Here is a 26704-nt window from a genome sequence, read left to right on the forward strand (position 1 = left end):
GAGCCGCTGCCAATTTGCTCAGTCGAAACGTGTGACCTACATCACGGCTGAAGGATCATCTCAAGGCGAAAGTCAGTATTCTCTAATAGTGAGTAAAAACACTTTTAGACTAAATGACTCTCCGGAACAAATGTGATTACAGTATCACCCTGTGGCCCCAAATGAATTTGCAGCCCCAAAAAAAAAAAACTCACATAGAATATGCATTACCAGTAAATTAATATTGCTGGAAACGAGAAAGAAATACATTGTTACAAACGTACACCCCACTGGTTCAGACTCCACCAATTGAAAAGTGATCAATATTTCCCTGTTTCACAAGCTCTGTTGCATGGCACTATAAACTTGCAGAATTAGGATGATTATTCTGCTCAACTGATGCAAATCGGTGTCATCTGTAATTGAACTGGTTAAACTGGGAATGCTGATTTGCAGCAGATTTGGATAAAAAGGTCTCTAAAGCTGATGGCATGAATGACAAGGAAGATGTGCATGTGGCATTATTTAACCTTCTTTTAATCGACCGATAACTGATAACGGTCTTAGATATACCGATATTCGTTTCTGCATATCAAGCACTAGTCAGATAGAAAATTACATCCAATTCATGGTGCATTAATTCAATTATAATGCTGAACTGTACTCTCTGTGATCCTCTGATCTGCCCTGTGGTAACAGCCTGGCTACCTGTCAGTCAACTCAATCAATCAATTATGATTTGGTACAGCGGCCTTCACAGGGTGGCCACAGAGTGCTTTACATACTGAGCATAAACAAACAAACACAATAAAATATCAAATAAATAAAAACTTACATAATTAAATATAGTACACCATTAGGCACGAGGAGAGAAAAACAAGAACTCCTATAGGATGGCAGATTCTTACAGGAGAAAATAAATCTCTGGGGGTCCACAGCTTAAGGCCCAGACCTAATGTTTCCAATGTGTCACATCAAACCATTTCCCATTATCAAAACATATACAGTGAGGGAAAAAAGTATTTGATCCCCTGCTGATTTTGTATGTTTCCCCACTGACACAGAAATGATCAGTCTATAATTTTAATGGTAGGTGTATTTCAACAGTGAGAGACAGAATAACAACAAAAAAATCCAGAAAAACGCATTTCAAAAAAGTTATACATTGATTTGCATGTTAATGAGGGAAATAAGTATTTGATCCCCTATCAATCAGCAAGATTTCTGGCTCCCAGGTGTCTTTTATACAGGTAACGAGCTGAGACTCTCTTAAAGGGAGTGCTCCTAATCTCAGCTCGTTACCTGTATAAAAGACACCTGTCCACAGAAGCAATCAATCAATCAGATTCCAAACTCTCCACCATGGCCAAGACCAAAGAGCTGTCCAAGGATGTCAGGGACAAGATTGTAGACCTACACAAGGCTGGAATGGGCTACAAGACCATCGCCGAGCAGCTTGGTGAGAAGGTGACAACAGCTGGTACAATTATTCGCAAAGGGAAGAAACACAAAACAACTGTCAGTCTCCCTCGGTCTGGGGCTCCATGCAAGATCTCACCTCGTGGAGTTTCAATGATCATGAGAACGGTGAGGAATCAGCCCAGAACTACATGGGAGGATCTTGTTAATGATCTCAAGGCAGCTGGGACCATAGTCACCAAGAAAACAATTGGTAACACACTACGCCGTGAAGGACTGAAATCCTGCAGCACCCACAAGGTCCCCCTGCTCAAGAAAGCACATGTACAGGCCCGTCTGAAGTTTGCCAATGAACATCTGAATGATTCAGAGGAGAACTGGGTGAAAGTGTTGTGGTCAGATGAGACCAAAATCGAGCTCTTTGGCATCAACTCAACTCGCCGTGTTTGGAGGAGGAGGAATGACCCCAAGAACACCATCCCCACCGTCAAACATGGAGGTGGAAACATTATGCTTTGGGGGTGTTTTTCTGCTAAGGGGACAGGACAACTGCACCGCATCAAAGGGACGATGGACAGGGCCATGTACCGACAAATCTTGGGTGAGAACCTCCTTCCCTCAGCCAGGGCATTGAAAATGGGTCGTGGATGGGTATTCCAGCATGACGATGACCCAAAACACACAGCCAAGGCAACAAAGGAGTGGCTCAAGAAGAAGCACATTAAGGTCCTGGAGTGGCCTAGCCAGTCTCCAGACCTTAATCCCATAGAAAATCTGTGGAGGGAGCTGAAGGTTCGAGTTGCCAAACGTCAGCCTCGAAACCTTAATGACTTGGAGAGGATCTGCAAAGAGGAGTGGGACAAAATCCCTCCTGAGATGTGTGCAAACCTGGTGGCCAACTATAAGAAACGTCTGACCTCTGTGATTGCCAACAAGGGTTTTGCCACCAAGTACTAAGTCGAAGGGGTCAAATACTTATTTCCCTCAATAACATGCAAATCAATTTATAACTTTTTTTAAATGCGTTTTTCTGGATTTGTTTGTTGTTATTCTGTCTGTCACTGTTAAAATACACCTACCATTAAAATTATAGACTGATCATTTCTTTGTCAGTGGGCAAACGTACAAAATCAGCAGGGGATCAAATACTTTTTTCCCCCACTGTATATAGAAATTATCATTTACATATATTCAAGTATTATGGATTTGTAAATATACATCAACTATAATTGATGCTCTTAACTGAAACGACACGGAAATGTAACAAAGTATACAGAAGTTGTTGTTTTTTAACGCAAAGCTTTTTTAGTGTGCAAAACAAAAGGAGATGTTTCCTGTTCATTAGTATGCCCACAAAATCCATTAAAGAAGAATGTGTTTTAAATGTGCTGATGTAATTGGGTACACAAGAATGAAAGCCTTCATTGAGAAGGAAGGGCGGCTCGGCGCAATTTATCAGCAGCTGTCAAACATTCGACTTTTTAATCTAGCAAAGCAAAACAGGGAAAAAGAAAAAAGGAGCTAGGCACGACTCACTCGGCAGCTAGCCTGAGCATGAGCCCCGTATCACTAAACCATTAGTCGTCTTTTCAATGGACAGCGAATTACTGATTGGACTCCTTTTATTGTGCTTTCATTAAGCTCATTGTGTCAACGGCAAAAAAGGTACTTTAAGGGATTTATGTACTGAGAGCTTCCACAGGCAAGCCATTAAACTGCAGGGGCGGTGATACTTCCTTTCACAATGGTACAAAGGAAATTTAATTACCTTGATATCGTGGCAAAAGAAAAGGGCAAACTTTCAATATGCAGTAAATGTGCTCACGCTGGGCACTGGCCAGGGTAATTTGCTACTGATCTGTTAGAGGATTTTTGAGAAAAACACAGAGTTCCCCTTGTAGAGAGCTGTCAGACATTTATAAGGAGCAGGGCTGCCATCATGTTGTGCTACCCCAGCTTCGATTGGTGCTCAATGTCAAGATCTAAATCAATGGTTGCTGCCACACTGGGACACAGACCCGGTAGACTAGATTCTTAGCCTTTTTGTAAACTCTGGAAACTTTGGAAGGGTGTGTAAACAAGGTTAATCTAAGGATCCAAATGAATTCAGCCACGGGTTCTAAGATTTGAGGATCTTCCCAGAAATAAACATCATATAATGACACGTTTATAGTAAACATCTGGATGCATTCCACTTCTACAGGAAATTGAAGTACGTATGGTCTAAATGTTTCATTGCACTTTTCCTTTAACGATCAAATGTTCAAATTCCTTTTTAAAAGGTGTCGTACAGTAAAAAAAAACAATGCACACTTTCAATATCAAATGTAGCTAGATAACCTTTAAAGTTACACAATGCTCACAACGCATGCTCCCCAGCATTACTGAGGTTCTATGACACATCATTTTGATCTACATGAAACTGTACATGTGGATAAATCGGACGGATGTGGATGAAAGTGGTGTGCTTTTTAAACAACGTTTGCACTAAATGTCTCTAAATATTTCACACACATATTTCATAAATAGAACATTATAAGAGAAACATGCAGACTCATTTAATATGCCATTCTCTTCTACGTGGAGAAGAGCAAACGTTTGACACTTAGGAATGTGAGCCGCAGAATAGAGCGAGATTATAATGCTCCATTGACTACGAGAATCTATATCCCAGGTATTTATAGAAAACCGATGACAGATAGTCGCTCTGGCGACGGCAATAACAAAAGCACAAACTCCTGCGGGCAGCACTGGAGGTGCGATGACACCAGCACTGTATACCCCGTAACCACAGCAACTAGCCACGGGAAGATAAATGTGTTAACATCCATTGAGAACTGCGGCACATGTCTATAAATCTCACACACACAAAAGACACCAGCCTTCTGTTAATCGCACAAAGCCTTAAGGTAGACCATTGTTCTGCTGTAATTATGACAAAAAAGGGACAGGATAGCAGTGTTGTTCTTTTGCGAGGAAGTGGGAGAAAAAAAAAAAAAAAAAAAACGGACACGAGCTTCTTTCTCTGAAGGTACGCGAAGAAAAGAGTTTGACACCAGAGCCACATGATTCATCCCCTGGAGTCACCGGAGGGAGCATTATTATTTATCACTTTGTTGTGATAATCTATCCTAAACACAGCCCTGGGCTTGCAGATAAACACCACCAAACGCTTTATATTTGATGTGATATTATTTATTTAATTCCCTTGGACTGCGCTGCACTGGAGCACTGGGAGACAGAAGAAAAAAAAACAAGGAGGACAGGTTTGTGAAATGTGAAGGTCGTGACCCTCAGGCCTCTGTCCAGACACGGTTGTCGACCTTGGGCGTGTGTCAGGTGATTGAGTGGCAAGTCTGCTGTCTGGTCTGGTTTCTTTCCCTTTTTATATATATCTATGTATTTATTTATTTATTTATTTAAGTCCTAGTTCCCACAGTTATCAAATCACCTTTTTAAGGACATTGAGATCATTACCTCCGATAAATAAATACTAAACTGAACAGTAACAACAGTCTTAATTTCACAATTCCTCTATCTTGAAAAGCTTCCCCCAGAAAAAAAACAATTGCAAATATGCTTTATTGTGCAGCACTGAAAGAGGCTTTCACGTCATCATCTAAAGCTGCTCATATCACGGTTTAGGACTTGCATTGGATGCCTGCCGTACACACACACACACACACTTTATAAAAAAAAAAAAAAAAACACCTGTTGGATTGTATTAGACGCTTGCCAAAAACTAATCAAACTGTCAGAGCAGGGAAACAGGCATCAGCAATACTTAAGCATGAATTCAAAAGAAATCAATCATGATAAAGCTCAGCGGAGGAATAGTTTGGCATGTAAACGTAACCTGACTTAATAAGAGGACGTCCTCTGTGGATCCAGCACTAGAGGCAGATCAAAGTTGCATATCCATGTAGTGGAGAGCATCTTAATGGAGCTACATAAAAGAAACATGCTGCAGTGTACTTTCCTTTAAGTTTGTAACTAGCTTACAAAACAGTGGCGGGATAGAATAGTTTCCCATGAGTATATGCAAATGAAAAAAGGCCACAAACATAATTAAACTTTTAAAATGATACAAGTAAAACTCAGTTGTCATCCTGTCATGACATTTTACACAATGCCGTGATGACCACATGACGTTTTGTGCTCTTATTTCTGCCATACATTGAAAATAGCACAAAGCAGTAAACTGGGAAATTATGCAGGCGCATGGGTGACCTTGAGAGAACATTTTAAAAGGAAAATAGACACCTTCCACCTTGTATACACTCAGCAAATTGTATTACATGTCATACAAAAAACATGTCAAGGGAAATTGGGGTTCATAATCCATACAAACATGAGGTGTTAGTGCATTACAATGCAATTAAGGAAAAGCTATAGAAATACAAACCTACCGAAATACTTCCTGCACGGTTCGCTCAGGTAAGTGAGGTGCAACGCAAGCGAAGGCCTTTTTGAAGTCTTCTACCGTCAAGAAGCCACGACCTTTAAAAAATAATTTAAAAAAGGATTATATCGTGTACCTGCTTGCTGAAAATTGTTTTAAATGTCATATCTGTCTAGATAGAATGTTTAAAATGTCCAGAGAGAGAAACTATGCAGAAAAATGTTATTTTATCACTATTCAACACAAACACAACACAAACATGTAACTGCGGCTTTGGGAAACTTTCGTTGTTATTCAAGATTAGCAGATGATAATGTCTTTCTCCCTCAATCCGATCTGACACCACCACTGCCTCGCTCGGTACCAGAAGGCAGGAGTCTAGTACAGGCTGGTCTTTCACAACTGCTCTCAAGATTTATTTCATTTTACAACCGAGTAGCCAGAGCTCCGAGATTTAAGAGACAGAAGTAAACAGCCCTAGAGAAACAGAATCGCTGTCGAGAAAGTTGTTTCATGATATACGTCTTCGGAGATCTATGGATCTATTAAATGCGAGTACATTTTATTGCCGTTTCAAGAGGCCTGGAATTTTAATGAGCAGGAAAACGTGCCTATGAAAATAATCGAAAAGTGCAAATAGGAAATCTAAAATACTCCTATGTAAGTATCTTTACAGTGCAGTACAAAGACATTTGACAGGCAATAAGGCATTTTAACAATAATGAGATCGGACCAATATTCAAACTGCTATACATCTCAAATGACAAAAAAAACACTCAATCCCGTAAATTGTTGGCTATTCTTTCGATTGAGAAAAATAATTACACATAATTTCCACCCATTCGGTTATTATAAAGACTGTGAGGGGAGAGTTAAACTACTTCACCTCATGTTCAAAACGATCAGTTCCAAATCTGCTCATAATTCTCTCAACATCTATTATCTACAATGTTGGGATGATGCAAACCTGTAGGTCAAGGCAGGATAAAGAGGGCGGCTTTACCTTATTGGCATCCCGTCAATACAATTAAAAATATAAAGGATGGAATATTAGCTCAAAGCAAGTTTGGCTCCAGAACAAAAGAAGGCCTATTGAAAGCTGCTGATCTTGTGGAAACTCCTTGTAGAGACTTCACTCCGAATGTTTTGATCACAGATACTCGAATCCTTACACTTTGGCATCCCCCGCCTTTATTTCCCCAATACTATTACAACAGGAATGCAAGGCCTTGACTAAAACGCATTCTGTTCAAAAGGGGAAAGTGGAAAACAAACAATAAACACAAATCCAATGCTCTGCAATTGTGATAACCTTGCTCAACACTCCCGATTGAAAATGTCAACGGAGAACGAAGCCGCCATGTGGGCAGCCATTTGACACGCACTGTGGAGTTTCCCAGGATTTTGTTTGCTGCTCAAACATAACTGTTCCCGTCTTTTATGGCGGGTCAATGAGGCTAATGAAGTGAGATGTCTGGCCCACTGAGTGAAATTAAACAATCACCCGTCGTCCTCTTTCTCTGGTCATTGCCGACTCCCCTGATGCAATAGATTCTGCAATGTGATTAATTAGTTAGGTATACTCTAGCAACCCATTCTAGTACCTGTGAAACAGCCTAAAGAGGTGTTCTGGACATGAACATCCTTGACATTATATAGCATCTTATTCTTAATATAATTATCAAAAATAACTAGCCTATAGTCTGAATAACTTCTTTCACTTGGCAGTGAATTATATAGATTGTTTTCCTTTTCTCCTGCTGGTAGACACGGTCATTTACAATGTTTTGTTTGTATTTCTCCCCAGTAATAAGGAAAGAAACGACTGTTGTTCTTCAATTTCTATTAAAGCCAGAAGACCGTAAAACACCAAAGAAGAAAAACGTGAGAGAGACAGAATTCAAACCCAATACAAAAGGAAACAGAAGGAGACCATGGTGATATTTATGCCTTTGGGCAGAGGGAAGAAAAAAAACACATGCCTGCCCCACTGTGCCATACACAAGGGCAGCAAAAGCAATTAAAACTTAATTAAAAACACTCAACGTCTTTGAAAGCTTGACCCAAGTGTTGTTTATGCCCAACTGAGTAAACGCGAGCCCGTTGAAATCTACCTTATTGATGGACCCAGATAAGAACCGATGCCCTTCGTGTGCAAGGCAGTGAGTTCAGTCTCGCATTGCCCTCTGCTGAAGCCCCCAACTGGTACCGCACTGTGAGACCGCGGGACACACTGACAAGAGCCAGCTGGGCTCGGAAAGCACTGCAGGGTGGCGAGGGTGCAGGCGATGAGGTTTAACCCATCGAGGAAGCACTGTGCTGACACTTCGTGTTTCCCTGATTGGAATCACACTATCATTCATCTCTACCCAGAAGTTTGCAGCACTTCCACGGAGCTGCCGGGAGGTGCATAGAGTGCAGAAATAAATCCCCAGTGCCTAGGGGGACCTAGAGTCTGAACTGAACCTGACCTTTGTGAATCATGCATGAGGCAGGACCGAGGCAAGACAATTTATACACAGTGCCAGCCAACGCATACGGAATGCATGCCTTCGCACGGCTCAAAGTGGGTGTGCAGGACCACAAAACCTGCAAAAACAAATGAGCCGCACCACTAACTTCAGCTGCAGGTCTTTGGGTACCACAACACCGAGTAATTCTTGGCCACGTAAGGCGCTTTATAAAGCAAAAGTTGTTGCCATTGCAAAGAGTGTACTGGAAGGGCAGTGATCTTGTAAAGAGACCTCAAATAACACACAATGGGTCCAATGGAGAACACACAAGCGCTGTCATCCAGTTCACGCTGTTCTAATGAGAGAGATCACATTTTCTAATGGTACAACAAACTCCGCGGATCGTCTCCCACTCTGCCGCTGCCCCCACCCGCGGTGCACGCAACTGACAAAGAGTTCTCTTGATGCGCCGATAGCAGCGAGCCGTCAAATTAAATATTCCCTCCTTGTAATTGATTACAAGGTAGTACATTTGCTAACACAGAATTAAATATGCAGGTAAGATAAAAGAACATACAGTGCACATCAAACGCCATGAAGATCTGTCTCGCCTTTTCGTAGGGATCCTGCGCTGACAATTTCCTCCCCATGAGACGTATAAAGTGATCCAAGGGGACGCCTTTGAAGAACAAAAAGTGAAAACAGGAATCCAGGTTATTCGAAAGCTGTCAGAAAACACTTGGTTCATTTACATAGGCTCAGCGGGCTTGTTTAAATAAAGTATTTTAGGGAGCAGTGCCTCTCCTTCAAGCATGCAGAGCAGGCACTTTTCTGGTGGATGCGGATACTGAGACTAGCAAGGTGGGGAATCCTGTATCGTTTTTACTGACTGTCATCAGTAGCTCCTCACTAAGGAACTTGAATCCTTGTTGGGTCAAGGATAATTAGTTAAAGCTATCTATTGCAATGACCACTGAGAGCCCAGAAATTGGGTTAACGGGGGATCCAGCTCAAACCCAAAACACCCTCCGTGATGAAGAGCTATAGGATTTTATTGCAAGAAAGTTAAACAGGAACCACAGCCAGAAACGTTTCAAACTCTGAATATTTGTTTTTTTTCTATATTTAGCCTAAAAACGTAATGCAAAAACAATGAGACACATACACAGAAAAAAAAACAAAAAAAAAACATAATAGAAATTGTAACTTGGTAAGTCACCGATTAAGTCTGTTAAGCTGAAGCAGAACATCTACAAAATGCCCAAGTAATTCAATTGCCGTGGATAATATCTCGAGTAATGCGGGAAGTAGACTGTTTTATTAGATTGTTGGAAAGCCAAGCTGAAGAGAGAAAAGCTCTTATAAAGTCAAAAGTGAAGGTAAGCAACATTTTTCCCCCCCGTTTCTTGTCATTTACTGTATCTCAAGGGGGAGAAAAACAAACAGGAACAAACTAAAACGTGGCTAAAGTATAGAGAGTTTGAGTTTTATCTGCAGTGTACAAAGAGCAGTCTCCCTAATGGGACAGTGAACATCCAGTCATCAGTGACACGCACACAAATATCATCATTAGTTAAACATCTGGTCGGTTACATTCTAGTGCTTTGGAAGACCTAGCGCTCAAATCATATCAGCGCCGGAATTAAGTGAACCATTTTACCTGCAATTTCCTGCAGTTTATAGGTCAATAAAATCCATTCCTTTCCCCGCTTTAATAAAGAGAATAGGATTGTCCTGCATTCATAAAACCCCAATTAATGAGTTAACACAGAAGCAACCATCGTACATTTGTCATAATGCTTAAATAGGTATTGACGGCAGTTATACGACTGATTGTATCTGCATTACTGTTTTGAGCATGGGACCCCCCATTGCCTTACAAGGTAGTACATTTTGGGGTGGCTCACTTAGGAAGACACTGTCTCATCCTAGCATGCAAATTAAAATAATAAAAGTAAGAAAGAGTGAGAGCATTAAACAGATTCCACCCTGTGTAGCATAGGTCATGGGTAGAAAACCTTGAAAAAGGCAGGGGAGGTTAATCACTGTAGTACAGCACTGCCGTTAATGCATCTCTCTCTCTCTTTCATGCTTAGAAAGCGTTTTTTATGACATTGACAGCTTTTACACCTGCCCGGCGAATCCCCCGGGGCTTAACGCACCTCTTGCCAACAAACAAACAAGAACAAATGAAAAATACACACATTTCAACGAACGGGGCCTTAACGAGACCCGGAAGGAGGGCAACGCTGGTCTCGTATCGCTGACAGATATTTCTGTAACCGATAAAAAGTCTGATGCAAGAAATGGAAGGGTTCAGTAGGTAAGTATGGAGGTGGGGGGGGTTGGGGAGCAGAACAGGGTCCTTGAATGACCTTTTCTCCTCTGCCTGTATGGCTGCCAGTGAGGGGATCTTCCTACAGTCTTGCCAAGCAGTTTGTTTCTCGACACCAACAACCCACACTTCCACCATCACTAATTTAGTAATCACCGAAAATACACGAGAGCAGCAATTTAATTCACTGTTTGCTCAAAGCAAGATTTAATGGTGGAATATTTCATCACACCAGCATGCTGCTTTAACTAGATTATCTCAAGCTTTCCTACAGGGCAGTATACAAAAGCAATTTGCTTGTGGCTTAAAACAAGAGACAAATTACTTACTAATCTAGGTCTTCAACCACTTAATGTCTTTCCTTAAAAAATGTCTAGCCAAGCCCTTTTTATTTGGTGTTCTTTAACCGCAGCCTTGCCTTGTCAAAGACCCTGCAAAGCATGTATATATTTCACACCAATTCAGTCCTGTTTTGTTGTGCATTTGGTAACTGATTCTTTAATTACTGGCAATGTATAAAACGATTACCACCCAATCTCAATCCAAAAACCTTTCAATAGTTCTCTCATAAGGGGTAAAATATTTCCTACTTTCTAATGATAATGTTGAAATCTTGGTAATACCACAATTGCAGTGGTTTATTTATTTATTTTGCATAAAGGTCACACGATCAAGCCTAATGCATTTTCTCTATTAAGAAATATACCTTAAAGAACTAGTTTCTACATCTGAATTGACTGCTTTTAAAACTTTCTTCTAAAATATTGAGTTACACTAAAATCAATCTGCAATTCATTCGTCAGTCATCATCAGTTGGATCATGTATTGTTAATGGAACATAGTTGCACTCCAATCTGGAGATGTAAAGCAGCAATTTTCAAACTTAAACAAGAGCCGTGACTTGGGGGATTTTATTTATTTATTGTTTGAAACATTCAAGGTTTATACGTCTGCTTTACCTGGAAAATGTGTTTGCAGAACTGGATCCATTAGCAGGTTTGTCTCTGACTGCAACATAAAAAAAAATATCAATTTATATGGGATCATAAATGCAATGCCTGAAATAAAAGCAAACTGGAAAAATCCTCCCATTATTTTTTATCACACAGATTTAATAGAACATAACCTTTTTTGAAGTCACAGTCACATATTTCTCAAAGGTAGGGAGAATTAAAGGGGGAATGCTTATCATAAACCTCTTATATCCATAGCTAAGGGTTTCTGACTTTCAGAAAGTGTGCCGGGATCTTATTTGATTTGAAAAGCTAATTCAATTATATAGACAATGGGGAAATAAATTGGATGTCTTATCATTATTTTAATTGAAATGGTACATGTATAGGTCATTAAAAAACAACTCCTCCCTTATAATGCATGATTTTATATAAGTATGGATGGAAATTCAATCATTAGGAAACAAACACAAACATATAGTATGAGATGAGAGTGCAGACTACCATCCGAACACTAAATGTGATCCTCTAACCGAATACATATATATTGTTTTAACAAATCAATGACTATTTCTATAAAGAGAAGGCCTTGCCCCGCTAAGAGCCATTTGCATTCTCCTAATTCCCCAAACTGTTGTGGTCAGTCCTGGCCTGCTGAAGTGCAGAACTGTACATCACGTTGTGTAGCAGAAACACTTTTAGACTGAAATCTGTACTTTATGGCCTATATTGAATAATCACTGCTGTTTTGCGCTCTCCCTCACACTGTTGATGCAAAAGCCCCGATGCTAAACGGGGATGTGGTTCACATGTCACATGTCATCAGGGGCTACACAGTGTCAAGAACACATAACTAATAAAGGAAGCATAAAAAGAGTGGTACATTCACTACTACAATATATATATATATATATATATATATATATATATACACAAGATCGTGTTGAAAATGTAATGGTACATCTTAACTAGATTCATAGTAAAAGAAGTACATGAAATCCAAAGCAGCATTTATGTGATACTGAGTGAAACTGCCAGGTATTGCTCTACTTGCACAACTGTAATATTACAAGCAGTTCTGACTGTCACATTAACATTACATTTGTTCCTTGTCCTGTTAAATCTCATCACGAATCCTTTACAGCAGATCAGCGCAATAACGCCCTCTACTGGCTTCTACACTTATTTAACCACTAGACATTTTTAATCACACTTACTGCAGTTTCCTACTCGCCTCCTGCGGGGTATACATGGCAGCATTTCCTAACACTATGCATAGGTAATCTAAAGCAGATTAACTTTAATAGTAAATAATCCTTACTGCAATAATCCTTAAAATGGACAAAAAGTGTATTATCTTGGAAGACAGCCTACTTGTTTTAACATCATGATACAATTAGTTCTTATGTAGACAAAGCTTAAAACTGAATTAGTTAATGTCAATATGCAATGTTCAAGGCCACGTTTATTTATTTATTTACCTTGGACGGCTTGTATCCAAATAACATGACTATAGCAATTTTCAGATCCTCTCGTCTTAAATAGCCCTTTCCCCCTTCGTCGCATTGCTGGAAAACCTGTAATAATCAAAACGCAGGTTTAATCCATCAAAAAAAGCTTTTCTTAATACATGGCAATCCATTTTTATATATTATCTTTTCAAAAATTATGTTATTAAAAACTATGACATGATTTAGTTAGTTTGTTTGCATATTAAATTAAATCGGTCATCTTTAAGTACTGGTGACATAAAACAACTCGGTTATTTCAAAATAATTTTACGTTAGTTTGCAAGACTTTGATAAACTAAAATTAATATTAACTGCCACTCATGAGGAAATGACAGGTTATATGATAGAGATACAGAGCATGTTCCTACTGCATTTCAAAGACAGGTGTCGTAACTATCTGTAAACGGTTCTTACCAAAGTTAACTTCCTTTCGTCAGCCGCGGAAATGTGTCTTTCTTGTCCGTTTAGACGTGTTTTGTAAGAAAACATGTTCATGTTGTCAATACGAGTGAAACCACGGACACTGTTTTGAAGGACCGCTTAGAAACCGCAAGCTCGCAGCTGATTGGTTCCTTGTTTTATTTACCTCGATCGAATCTGGAAGCCGGTTGGCTAATTTCAGCAACCGCTTAGAAACTGCAAACTCACAGCTGATTGGTTCTTTTTTTACTACAACATAATGTGGAAGGGGATTGGCTAATATCGTGTTCTGAAGAGGCCCTTAGAAACTGCAAACTAACAGCTGATTGGTTTCTTATTTGTTGTACTACAATACAATCGGGAAGGGGATTGGCTAATGTCGTGTTCTTTCTTAGGTATTTTTACATTTGTTTTCTTAATCAAAGTTAGATTAAGTATAGAAAGTCCACATATTCCTCTTCGTGTTTTATGACAATTACTGTCATTTAATCTAACACACTTTATTAATATTGTTCACACCATTCTTGCATTAGATAAGGGTCATTTAAATGTGTTGATCTTTGTCATACGGGGAACCAAAATATTGTTGCACCACCTTCCCAAAACACATGGGGTGTAGAAAGATGGCTTTGCAATTCAACAATAAAATGCTGAACAACTCTGCTGTATTATCATCTTTTTGTTTCATATATATATGAGTATATGTTTCGATTAGTTATGTGTGTTTTTGCGACATTCACTCGTTTAATTCCAGGTGTGTGAAATAGACGATACGAACCCCATTGTGCGTTTTCGCCAGGAAACAAAACAGTCCCACCCAGTAAGTTTTCAAATTCTAATTAATTGTTGTTCCAGTACAACTTTACATTATTAAATCTGTCAAAATGAAAATATTTTAAATTACGACGGAGTCCCTTCCTGAAGAAGTAATAATGACATTTTTTGTCTGTTGTAGTTACCTGGATGATAATTATTTTAATGTAGCGGAGCTATATTATAACATATATGCAACTTTATTTACGAAAGCTTTAATTAATGTATACAAATATAATCGCACATCCCTGTGTTTGTTTGTGGACGAATGTATCGAGTGACGTGAAGATCACATGACCTTGATTAAATAACAATGTAGACTCGTCCACATGTATTCTGATCTCAGACTTGATCTCTCCATCAGGTATGTCTCAAGAGAGCCAACATGGGAAATGGACACTGTCCAGCAGTGATGATGAGGAGGACCCAGTCTCGACACAGAGCAGGGCGTCTTCAGCAAAGAACCCAAGTCCTCCACTGGGGCAACCCCCCGATTCAGGTGGAAGCCAAACCAAGGTGGACGTGTCCAGTGTGGACTCGCAAAACCTGCAAAGAGACCCAGTGAAGCCCTCAGGACAGCTTGAGACACCAGATCATTCAACCCGTGTGGGCTCAGAGGCCAGACAAGCAGCTTCATCCAAGCAACGGGCTCCCCTGAAGCTTGAACCTCCATGGTCTTCTGGGAAGAGGTCCCCTGCCACCAAGAGGAAGAAGCAGACCGAGGACAGCGGCTGGAACCTTTCAAGCAGCGATGAAGGGTCTGACTCTGAACAGAGAGATCAAAAGGACACCAAGACTCAGAGTCCTGGTGCCAAAAGGATGAAACGGGAACCAGATCGAGAGAGCCCAGAGACTGCCTCCTACAAACAGGAGTCTGATGAATCCTTAGGTGCCTGGGACGAGTTGCCACAAGGAGATGAAACATTTAGGTTTTATCTCGCCAAAGTCACTGGTGTAGAAAGGAAGTATAACACCGGGGCCCTGCACATGAAAGGTGAGAAGGACGTATAAAACTTAGCAGCGTCACTAGATATTGTAGCCTACACAAACATGCACAAATATAATGAGTCTGAAATCCACATTGATACAAAATGCCGTTCTCTGAACCTCATGTTATAGATCTGATTGCAGTTGTTTGTTCTTGCTTGACTTGTCCACTAAAAGACCAATATGTAGCCAATAAGCAATACCTGCTGTCAATTCTGCCCTGTAACACCCGTTTGTTTTAGTTTTTTGTGTTTTTTTTTTAAGAAAACAGTATTACCCTATGTATTTTTCGTACTATTATTCCTTTTCTGGGAATTATACGATATTCTGTCAGGTTGAATTCATAATTTAACGCGATTACTATTATTATTATTATTTTGTCAGATATCCTCTCTCCTCTGTTTGGGACACTGAAGGAATCTGTTCAGGTGAGAAATTTAATTATTTTGAACAATTTGATATATAAATAAGTAACTCTCTCCTTAAAACGTATTCAATATCAGCATAAAAGACTATAATCTGTATTTGTCTTAGTTTTCTACGTGACAGTTTGATGCCAGTACAGTTCTGTAATTAATTTAAATTTATTTCCTTCTAGTTTAATTACTGCTTCAATGTGAAGTGGATGGTGCAGCAGTACCCACCAGAGTTCAGGTAGGCCTAGACTGTGTCTTGTATTGGAAATGTCATTTTCTCCCTGTCAAGCTAATTGCTGTAATAATAATGTTTCATGCAAATCCCCACAGAAAGGACATTGACATCCTTTATCTGTACATAAAAGCTGTAGCGACTGACTGATCATGCTGGGACAAATGTATTCTACAATGTGCTTATGTATGAATTATTCTCACACAGATTGATGTGGTGCAATTTGTCTGTAGCTATTTAGAGGTTTAACATTTTTTGAACATCTGTTTTCCATGACCTGACCTTTGCAAAGGTTTTGAGAAGTAAATTGGGCAAAATGACTCATCGGGTGTCTGAAGTTTGTGTTCACATTAGAGGAGACTTTTTGAGTCTGACAATTAAAGGTTGTCTTAGAGGAGTTTCATTACATTAAGGGGTTGGGGGGTAGTAATAAATGTATTTTTTCCATATAGGGCCTTTAGATTGAAGATTGTAGATGTATATGCTAAACCTCACTCCTCTGTTTTGAAGGAATAAGCCTTTGTTGATCGTTCATGGGGAGAAGCGAGAATCCAAAGCCAGGCTGTTCCAAGAAGCCCAACCATATGAGCATGTTAGTTTGTGCCAGGTACTCACCATCCTAATAAGTGCCCTCTTTATGAAAGATACCTACAAAGATCATTATTCTCTTTTTATCACTCATAGGGCTGGTTTCAATGACCCAGATTAGCACTAGTCTTGGGCCATCCAATGTTGTAGGAGGAGGAGTAGTACAAGACTAGTGCTAATCAAGGTCTGTGACACCAGCCCTAGGAGGACAAGAGGGAATGTATTTAACAGTACTTGAATTTGATTTGAAAATATAGCAGTTGTGCTTCATTTCTCTGTCCACCTGGGGGTAGTGTCAAGCTGCTAGATATTTGTGTCTAATAAGATGTATCAAGAACTTTCACCTGAAGGCCACAGCAAGTATTCAAATTAATTTGACATGCTGTAGCTAGAAATACACATGGTGACGTTTCTTGTGCTTTTATATTGATTTGTTATTATTCCTGTTTGGACTCTAGATTGACTTTAAACATATGCAGTTCATGACTTTTGTGAGTCAGTTAAGTGTAATGCAACATGAACATCTTTGTAGGGAAATCAAATGTCGCCTTTTGATCATGAAAACCCCAAGTGTCAAAACCAATAACACAGCTTTTTAATATTTTCAGGCCAAACTGGACATAGCCTTTGGAACTCATCACACGTAAGTATTTTCCACTTCTTTACTCTTAAGAACCTTTTAAAGTTAGAGCAGTAACATTTTCTTTCCTTAAATATCTTTTGAAAGAGTGAGGTGGCATTTTGAATGCATTGACAAGGTGCGTAACCCTTTTGGTAACCATCTTTGTTGTAGAAAACTAAGAGAACTTGAAATGCAACTGATGCGCAAGCACTGAGGATTGTATGAAACAGAAAAGGCAATTATTCTAGCCAAGGCTCTTAGTTGTACAAAAGCAAGTGCACTTTTAAAACAGATCCTTTCACACGGCTGCTGACAGGAGTAGAGATGGTTTCATCAGCTGTTACACAACACAAAGTTACCAGTTCTAACAATAAATGCCTCAGCATCTCAGCCACATTTTTGCTATTCTTCCAGGTAAGCCAGTGCTTTCAGTCAGGCATTGGTTGTTTTACATTGTGATAACACTTAAACTAAGAATACTGCCTTTTTAAATTCAGTTTTCTTCACACAGATGGTCCTTTCTCTGTCGCTGGTGGTCCTTGTGTTGACAGTTGCTTTTAGTTATAAAAATGGCTGTACAAAGCCTCCATTTACTTAATTGTTTCCCTATTCAGGTCTGAATTAATTATTAATAATAATGTCACTGGATCCATTGGTAGGTTTTATGTGCTTTAAAAATGCAAATATTGAAGGGAAAAGATCAGGAATATGATTATTAAAAGCTTTTTAAAAATTCAAACATTTATATTAGGACACAAACACTATACATAATGAACAGCAGACTATATTGTCCGTGATCTGCCGACAAATTATTATCCTGTACAGGCTGGCTGTTTAGTTATTTTTAGCTCTTTAGTGGTGAAACTGGAGATATGAACTGGACAACATCCATATTAGTGTAAATTAATATGTTTGGCCGCTAGGGGTGCATCAAATTAATATGCATAATTATGAAATGAAGATGAATTCGTAGAGACAGGCTGTAGGAACTGTCAGTGTGAAGCTCTTCTATCTTCTTACACTATTATTGTACATTTCAGTTTTATTGGATTGTGTTCTTCTTATTCGTGTTTTACATTATCACTCCTCTGCCCTGAGGGTCAACCTGTCAACTACATTTGTCTCATGAAAGGACCGTTGAGGAATTTAACTTGTCAATTGAGAAATTATGAATGGTAAAATCAACCTACAGGGAAGGGAGGTTGGTGTTTAGTGAATGCAGATTCTCATGGTAATTTAGTTTAAAGGTAGGCCTCATTTTCAAGGGGGAATTGTTTTCCAATAGAGCCGCGTACAACTGGAGGGAGATTATCTTTTTATAATCAAATTGTTTTGTTCGGCAGTTTTATTTTAGCCACTACACCAGTGCTGTGGCTCTCAAAAAAAACCATTACTCCACACTTGCATATTTATAAGTTTGATTCCTGCTCTTTCCTGCATCTGTTTAATGTTGTGCATGTTTTATTCATTCTTTCTCAGATTGAAAATAACCAGTACAGTATTAGACTTTTTTTATCCCTGTGATCCCTAGTGAACTTTTCTTTGCTGCACTTAATATAGAAAATAATCAAATGTAGCTGTAACCTGATCTAATTATACCTCTTATCCATTTTCTCTTGGATGGCATTTAACTTCCCGGTGTCGGCACAGACTATTTAATTTAATTGAAAAGATATTTTGAGCAAATATCTCAACAAGAGGACTGGAAATATCCACTTCAGTGTAGCTGAGGGAATGAACAGCTTTAGTTTTTACTTTATCCTGGCATTGTATTTGCAGGTGGCTTTAGGTACATAAGTACAAGGGCATTGACAATCTATGCGGAAAGTCAAGGTCACTGGAGCTAAAGGAGATAGGATGAGAGGTGGGAAAAAGATTCACACATTGAGTTGTAAGTAATAGACCTGACCCTAGCACGTGTCAGTTAATTTACCTGCAATATATCAGGTAGGTTTAAACTCCACACAACATCTCTAACATGCTTGTCATGTGCGTTAAAATAGATTGAGTCTGGAACTAGACTCTACCACGTGTTTTCCCTGAACTTGCCAATCCGTGAAACTACACAACTGTATGCGTCTACGAGGTCGAGGTCTAAAGACAGCAGCCGGATTGATGACAATCTGAAGGGTTGTGTTTATCATTTTATCCCGTCTTTCCTCTGTCTCTCAGAAAGAACATGTCGCTTGTAGACGCTGGATTGATAGTAGAGGGGGAGAGGGGGTCTCAATGATAAAGTGGCTGAGGTAAATCTAGCTGAATGGAGGGCAAATGCTGAATGCTTGTTTGTTGATGGGTTTTTGTGTCCTTTTCGCAGGAAGATGATGTTACTGCTCTACGAAGAAGGACTTCGAGTGGTGATTCATACATCGAATATGATCCCCGCCGATTGGTTTCAAAAGACACAGGGGTGAGCGGTGATTGGTTGATGCAGAGTCAGACGTTTTGTTATGTCTTTTGGTCCTGTGACACTCATGAAATGATAGTGAAAAGGTATAATTACCCCCAGATGTAGGTGTTTATTTGGATACCATTAAACATCTAATTTGATGGGTGGCGGGGGAGTTAAATTAGCAATTAAATTGAACTCAGTATGGGATCATCACAAAACGGTGAAAGCCTGTGGTTTAAAACTAATCGCCCCGTGTGTTGGAAAATGAGAAAATGTGCAGAGCTCAACAAAAAATGTGGGACATAAGAAAATGCAAGGACGAATTAGCTGCTACCTTTTTGAGGTTGTGCTTATTGATATGAGAAAAAATAGGAGAAGGTGTCACCTTATTACTCACTTGATCGCTTCTGAATGTACCCTTAGCGTCTCACGTTGACAGTGGTGCGTCTGGTCTTCTCATTTTCCACGAACAACAATAGGTCTCCTTCATATTTGAAACGGCTGTCTTGTGTTACCTGCTATTAAAACGATTTTGGTTTTGTTTCCATGACAACACGGTGAATTAGGAGAACGCCGAAATTAAAGAAACCTGATTTATAATTTGTTTACTTAGCAGGCTAAATATAGTCGGCTGCGTGATTGTTTTTCACAAGCTGTCGTCCAATCGGTCTCGGATGTGTCTGTTGTGTGTGTGTGCGCTCGGTGCGGCCTTGTTAAAACAATTTTATATGCAAGAACATATGTCGAGAATGGAAAAAAACAACAAAACGTTCATCTGAAAACTCGTATTTGGTAATCCTACATATGTATATTTTATACACCCTGAAACAAATGAAAACAGGTAGTATTGTGTCTTGAATAAAATATGCCACTGCCACAAGCTTTGATTAAATCGGGCCTTGTGCTGCTGCTCTACCAAGTCTCACAAAGAATTATAAATAATTTAATCCTTGTACAGGTTTTGCAGTCTCTGTAGGATTTAGTTGATCTTGGTTAGGGGGCCTTCGCCGTGTGGATGCTAATACAGAGCAAGACCGCATAAGCCTGCAGCTGTGCAGAGCAGAGCGCAAGGACAGTGTACTAAAGCCCCTGTATGATGTTTTAATATTGAGGTGGATGGTATATGATTACTGTAGACCACCCTCGCACGTTCTAAACATGTGTAGTCCATTGCTTGTGTACGGGCTCAAATGATGATAATCGCAGGGCTTCTTTAAACAATACAATTCTGTTACTGGGTGAACAAATGGCTGACAGAACTCTTTTCAGGGTCTGAGTAAGGAATGCAGACGAATACCTCAGGTTGTCCATGTTTTTATATAGACTAGTGGTCTGTATAACCCAACCCTGGCCCTGGAGGAGCCCCTACCCTGCTGGTTTTTGTTCCAACCGAGCTCTCAATTACTTAATTGAACCCTTAATTGAACGAATAATTTGCTAAATCCGAGAGAGAACTTATTAAAGGACCAACTTTTTTTATTACACAATTTAAAAAGTCAAATCTAAGCAGAGTGTTACTTCAATTAAGGTTCAATTAAGTAATTGAGAGCTCGGCTGGAATGAAAACCAGCAGCGTACACTCTCACTTGGTCCTTCTATCTCAGTTAAAAAAGTTGAAAACATTACTAGCTGACAGACTGCAGTTGAGCATTCTCCTCTATGTCACTGTAATCCTTTTATTACAAAAATGTGGGGATTTTAAGATGGGAGAAGCAGACCTGTTTAAATATTGGTCTATAGGGACACCCTTCTCAGGTAACACTGAAAATCTGGATACACTTTCTCACACCGGTGACCTGAGTATTGAATCCTGTTGCATAACACATTGTTTCCTTATCTTTTTTGTCTATTTTTTCAACTGGAAGTTGTCTTATCTTCTCTAACTCACATGCAGTTCATTGTTGGACATAAAGTGCACCTCGTTGCCCTATATTAGATTAAAAAAATAAACAAGGAAATTAAGGTGATTAGAAACTTTCCCCTTACTACAACGAAAAGCATCCCTAATCTGATTAATTTATTTTTTTACTCTCTGAACTGTGCTTTTAGTATTAATATTATCTCCCCCAGGCTTCCGGCATCGCTCACAGAATGAGTCTTTTCTTTCCGTTTCCACTGCTACGCTCCTTAGCAACCGATGTGTTTCATAGCTGGAAGAAGCCGCCTGCTCTGTTTTAATGGCTCCCAGTTCAAGAGTTCAGCTATTTGATATGAGCACATCTCCACCAAAGTGGTGAAAGACAGCGGGGCTCGCTGGATGGGAAACGGCTGAAAGGTGTTGATGCATTAAGCAATCGCGCGCTATTCCCAATAACTGCTCCCAAATCTGCAGCGATTTTGAAAAAATGTAAGAACGAAGCAAAGCAACTTACAATTCCCAAACTTGCCTAACTGCCCGTCGAAGTGAGAAACGTGTAAAGTGAAAGAAAACTAGCAAGGCACAGTTTATATTCTCCTCTTTCAATTTAAAGCCGTTACGTAGCTGTGTTTTTTGTGGGCTGAAGTGAGTCCTGATCGGTAATATCAATATTTTTCTTCCTGTCAGGATCTGGATGAGCCCTCTGTATGTGAAGATGCCCGAAGGCAGTTCTGAGAAGGCGGGGGAGTCTACTACAAACTTTAAGCACGACCTCATGGAGTACCTTGGGGCGTACCATTCCCCCACCCTGAATGAGTGGGTGGAGAGAATTAAAGGGTACGATCTGTCCGAGACAAGGTGAGGTTCACATTTATAGCGCCTTTAACAATCTGCTGTTGGGTCTTCCCTGTGTGGATGATAAGACCGTGTATCACACAGCTAGAAAACTGAGAAACACAGGGTATTCAACTCCCCAACTCCTCTTTTTTCAGAGTTCACCTCATAGGTTCGACGCCAGGACGCTTCCTTGGGGGAGACCTGGACAAGTGGGGGCACATGAAGTTGAGGAAGGTAAAAGGAGAAGAAATAGTCAGAGATTTCTGTTGTTTTTGTTGTGTAAAGTGATTTATTAGCCGGAGGAAATTAAACATTATCAAACACAATGAAAACAGTTGACTTGATCTAATGATATTTTTTTGTCCTGAAAGTTGTTAAGTGAAAACATGCAGCCAACTCCGAAACATGAATCCTGGCCTGTCATTGGTCAGTTCTCCAGCATTGGCTCCCTGGGGATTGATAAAACCAAATGGCTGGCTGCTGAGTTCCAGCGCACCCTGACCGCACCGGACAGCAGGGCTAAGACCCTCCAGAGCCCAGAGGTCCCAATGCACCTAGTGAGTAACAACATTGACATTAACCATTGCTTTCTGCGTACCTTTTTGTTATTAATTCATGTTACATGAATACAATATTGTTTTGTGAATCCGTGGGGGGAAATAAAATGTACACTTTATTTTTGTTAACTTAGTGCAGAGCTGTGACTCGTTTTGGCTGATTATTTATAACACTTGTCCACAGAGACCTAGACAACAATAGCATTTCATTTGTTCTAGCTGTCAGTTCTTTAGATCACTTTTGATCTTTGCTGTAGTCATGGCTTTGTGAGTGGGACTTTGTTTGTCTGCTGCTGTAAAGTTTCAGACCTCGGTAGATGTTGCTGTGAAAACTACTTTAGCTCATGGGTTTTAGATTTGTTGAGGCAGATAGTTCCCTTTTAGACCCTGGTGAATGATAACCCCTGGGGGAGGACCTGTATTTCCCTTTTTATCTGACACTCGATTAAAGGAGCACCATTTCCCACAGAAAAAAAAAAAAAAAGATATTTGGATCTGTTTGGATTCTATTGACTGCATCAGCATTTTGGATTTTGGTGGAAGGAGAAGTTTGTACTGTGCTTTAAAGCAGTGGTTCTCAAACCTGTCCTGGAGTACCACCTACCCTGCTGGTTTTTGTTCCAAACAGCACTCAATTACTTAATTGAACCCTTAATTGATATAATAATTTCCTAAATCAGAGCCTTTTAATTATTTTAAAATTAGAGTTTTTAAGTAAAATATTGTATAAGGGAATTAGTAAGGAGACAACTTTTTATCAGTTACACAATTTAAAGAGTCAAAATTACTTAAATTAAGGGTTCAATTAACAAAAAACATCATGGCAGGTGGTGCTCCAGGACAGGTTTGAGAACCACTGCTTCAAATGATGTAACCTATTAAATCTTCTCCTCTAGAAGATCATGTGAAACACTGACAGGGTCCTCTCAGACAGACACACGACAGGGAAACATGTTTAAACTTGGTCAGACAGAAATATCGCATGCCCTTTGATAGATACTGATTCGCACCGTACAGTTTTCCATCCATGTCACTAAGGACGTATTCCTTCCTTTCAGAATTTCTGAATATGGCATCAATTCATGAGATGGGCTTAAAAAAAAAAAATCATATCACTGCCCTTGCACAGACTGATACTTGAAAATAATGATAAGGTTTGGAGTACAGATTAATGAGAGAGAGTAAACATGATCTAATTGCATTCATATTCTCTGCTGTGAAGTTTTGTTGTTTTTGTTTCTGCTCCCCGGAGCCTTCTGTAAATATCAGAGCCAAAGCGGCTGCGTTTTGAAATATAATGATTCATTTAATTTTCGATTTCATATTTCTGTGGACGTGAACACATTTCAGGCCCTAAATTAGAGTTGAAATGAGTAATGATCACATGTTGTGAGGCGCCAACGGTGCCCTTTATTGAGAGAAAATGAGTCTGTTCCTTTGTCTTCCTCTGTGTGTAGGTGTATCCCACAGTGGATAATGTGAGGACAAGCTTGGAAGGTTATCCAGGTAAATACTTTGGATATAAATAACATCATATGGTGAAACAATTGATTTTTGTTGTACATTTAAAACAGAATAAAAAAATAAACATGCCTGTATATACAAATGTGTTTCATATGCGGTAAAATTATTAAACCGATATTTTAAAGGCATCCCTAATAAAATAGCTATTTTTTGTGTCAGAAGGAAGATGGTTCAATCGGTTTTCAGTGTTACATGTTCAATTATTTAACAGCGGGCGCGTCGCTGCCCTACAGCATACAGACGGCACAGAAGCAACTGTGGCTGCATTCGTACTTTCAGTAAGTAGTACTTTACCATATATATTGTATTTATACTTTTATTTTTTAAACCCAGCTATTTGAAGTTCCTAGTTCCAAATAGTTAACCACAGCTCCTAAACATCTGCTGGAAAACATGTGTTGTATTAGAAGAATACAATCAATTGACAGACCTTTTTGGAAGTAAAGAAGTTTGCTTGAATCGTGTCTGTTATAAATATAGATCAGTTACGCAGAAGAAGAATCCACAAGTCCTTTGTCTACACAAGAGCGGGATAATCATATAAGTGCTCTCTCTGCAGGGCAGATTTAAATTACATTAATGCTCCCCCTGGAAAAACAGGATCTGTAATTGAGCGCGTCACATGCAGATATTGCATATCCAGGTTCTGATTACAGATATGCTCTGATTAGTGTGGGGCATCTGAACCTGTTAACCTGCAACGCAAGTGCGGCGCACTGATTCTTTGTGTCATCCGAGTAGCACTACGCCTGCAATATAAAACAAAACTGAGCGGAAACTGATTTTTTTCGTTTTGCATGGAGAAAAGTATATATTTTAATTGTAATATATCTGTCATATAGTTCTGAAAATGTGTTTATTGGTAAATATACACCGATCAGCCATAACATTATGACCACTGACAGGTGAAGTGAATAACACTGATAATCTCATTATCATGGCACCTTGGGTGGGATATATTAGGCAGCAAGTGAACATTTTGTCTTCAAAGTTGATGTGTTAGAAGCAGGAAAAATGGGCAAGCGTAAGGATCTGAGCGACTTTGACAAGGGCCAAATTGTGATGGCTAGACGACTGGGTCAGAGCATCTCCAAAACTGCAGCTCTTGTGGGGTGTTCCCAGTCTGCAGTGGACAGTACCTATCAAAAGTGGTCCAAGGAAGGAAAAGCGGTGAACCGGCGACAGGGTCATGGGCGGCCAAGGCTCACTGATGCACGTGGGGAGCAAAGGCTGGCCCGTGTGGTCCGATCCAACAGACGAGCTACTGTAGCTCAAATTGCTGAAAAAGTTCATGCTGGTTCTGATAGAAAGGTGTCAGAACACACAGTGCATCGCAGTTTGTTGCGTATGGGGCTGCGTAGCCGCAGACCAGTCAGGGTGCCCACTGTCCACTGCCGAAAGCGCCTACAATGTGCACGTGAACATCAGAACTGGACCACGGAGCAATGGAAGAAGGTGGCCTGGTCTGATGAATCACGAGTTCAAGGTGTTGACTTGGCCTCCAAATTCCCCAGATCTCAATCCAATCGAGCATCTGTGGGATGTGCTGGACAAACAAGTCCGATCCATGGAGGCCCCACCTCGCAACTTACAGGACTTAAAGGATCTGCTGCTGACGTCTTGGTGCCAGATACCACAGCACACCTTCAGAGGTCTAGTGGAGTCCATGCCTCGACGGGTCAGGGCTGTTTTGGTGGCAAAAGGGGGACCTACACAATATTAGGCAGGTGGTCATAATGTTATGGCTGATCAGTGTAACTTAATCATGAGTTTATTTTAGAGTTGTTTTATGATTTATTTTAAATTTAAAGTGTGAAATGAATTTTTGCTGTCTTTGATCTGTTTTCAAGTAAGTGGTCGGCAGAAGGGACTGGCAGAAGCCACGCCATGCCGCACATAAAGACCTACATGAGGGCATCGCCAGACTTCACAGAGCTTGCCTGGTTTCTTGTCACAAGGTAAACAGTTGTAACTTCTCCTGCTCCTCTTCCTACTACTAGTAGTCTGCCCTTGTTAGCTTGTTGTACCTGGATATGAGCTTATTGTGAAACATTTTCAAAACATTGCAAAGTACAGTCAATACACTCAGTACACTACACAATAAGTTTTGAAAATGTTTCTTCACCCTGAGTAAGATGCGTCTGCTAAGAAATAAATAAATTAAATAATAAAAGCCAACAGAGACGGCTGTTGTGGAAAGTGCATTCCATTACAAGGAACAAATTGAGTTTGTCTCCAATCTGAAAAGGCACGAGACTCAAGCTGTGCGTTGTTTTTCCTCAGTGTTTCGTTTTGTGCTTTAGGTTTTGGTTATTGCAATGCTAGTCTTGTCACTCAGAGAGGAAGTAGCAATCATCTAAGGTTGCAAAATGCTCAGGGGTGACGATCCAGTGAGGAACCACAGGA

At 39.9% G+C, this 26704-nt stretch overlaps 2 protein-coding genes across 3 annotated transcripts in view; one reads left to right on the top strand and one right to left on the bottom strand.

Annotated features, from left to right (window-relative positions):
- efcab11 (EF-hand calcium binding domain 11) overlaps positions 1 to 13622 on the bottom strand; it is a 34145-nt gene extending 20523 nt beyond the window's left edge. Inside the window, exons 1-5 of one of the 2 annotated variants that reach the window (XM_066694614.1) lie at positions 13467 to 13622; positions 13023 to 13118; positions 11548 to 11596; positions 8831 to 8932; positions 5808 to 5898 (exon numbers count right to left, since the gene is read on the bottom strand). In XM_066694614.1, the coding sequence (XP_066550711.1) occupies positions 5808 to 5898; positions 8831 to 8932; positions 11548 to 11596; positions 13023 to 13118; positions 13467 to 13547 (419 nt within the window). In that variant the 5' untranslated portion in view covers positions 13548 to 13622. The remainder of the gene's footprint in view (positions 1 to 5807; positions 5899 to 8830; positions 8933 to 11547; positions 11597 to 13022; positions 13119 to 13466) is intronic. The other variant, XM_066694615.1, reaches the window with a different exon arrangement.
- A 321-nt stretch (positions 13623 to 13943) lies between these two features.
- The window catches only part of tdp1 (tyrosyl-DNA phosphodiesterase 1), a 28440-nt gene continuing 15679 nt past the window's right edge, over positions 13944 to 26704 (top strand). The window contains exons 1-13 of the mRNA XM_066694166.1: positions 13944 to 14292; positions 14650 to 15279; positions 15657 to 15700; positions 15871 to 15926; positions 16431 to 16527; positions 17117 to 17151; positions 19448 to 19540; positions 22068 to 22238; positions 22373 to 22451; positions 22589 to 22774; positions 24232 to 24280; positions 24510 to 24576; positions 26149 to 26256. Of these exons, the coding sequence (XP_066550263.1) occupies positions 14652 to 15279; positions 15657 to 15700; positions 15871 to 15926; positions 16431 to 16527; positions 17117 to 17151; positions 19448 to 19540; positions 22068 to 22238; positions 22373 to 22451; positions 22589 to 22774; positions 24232 to 24280; positions 24510 to 24576; positions 26149 to 26256 (1613 nt within the window). The 5' untranslated portion in view covers positions 13944 to 14292; positions 14650 to 14651. The remainder of the gene's footprint in view (positions 14293 to 14649; positions 15280 to 15656; positions 15701 to 15870; positions 15927 to 16430; positions 16528 to 17116; positions 17152 to 19447; positions 19541 to 22067; positions 22239 to 22372; positions 22452 to 22588; positions 22775 to 24231; positions 24281 to 24509; positions 24577 to 26148; positions 26257 to 26704) is intronic.

The sequence above is a fragment of the Amia ocellicauda genome, chromosome 21 (assembly GCF_036373705.1).
Source record: "Amia ocellicauda isolate fAmiCal2 chromosome 21, fAmiCal2.hap1, whole genome shotgun sequence".
Lineage (NCBI taxonomy): Eukaryota > Metazoa > Chordata > Actinopteri > Amiiformes > Amiidae > Amia > Amia ocellicauda.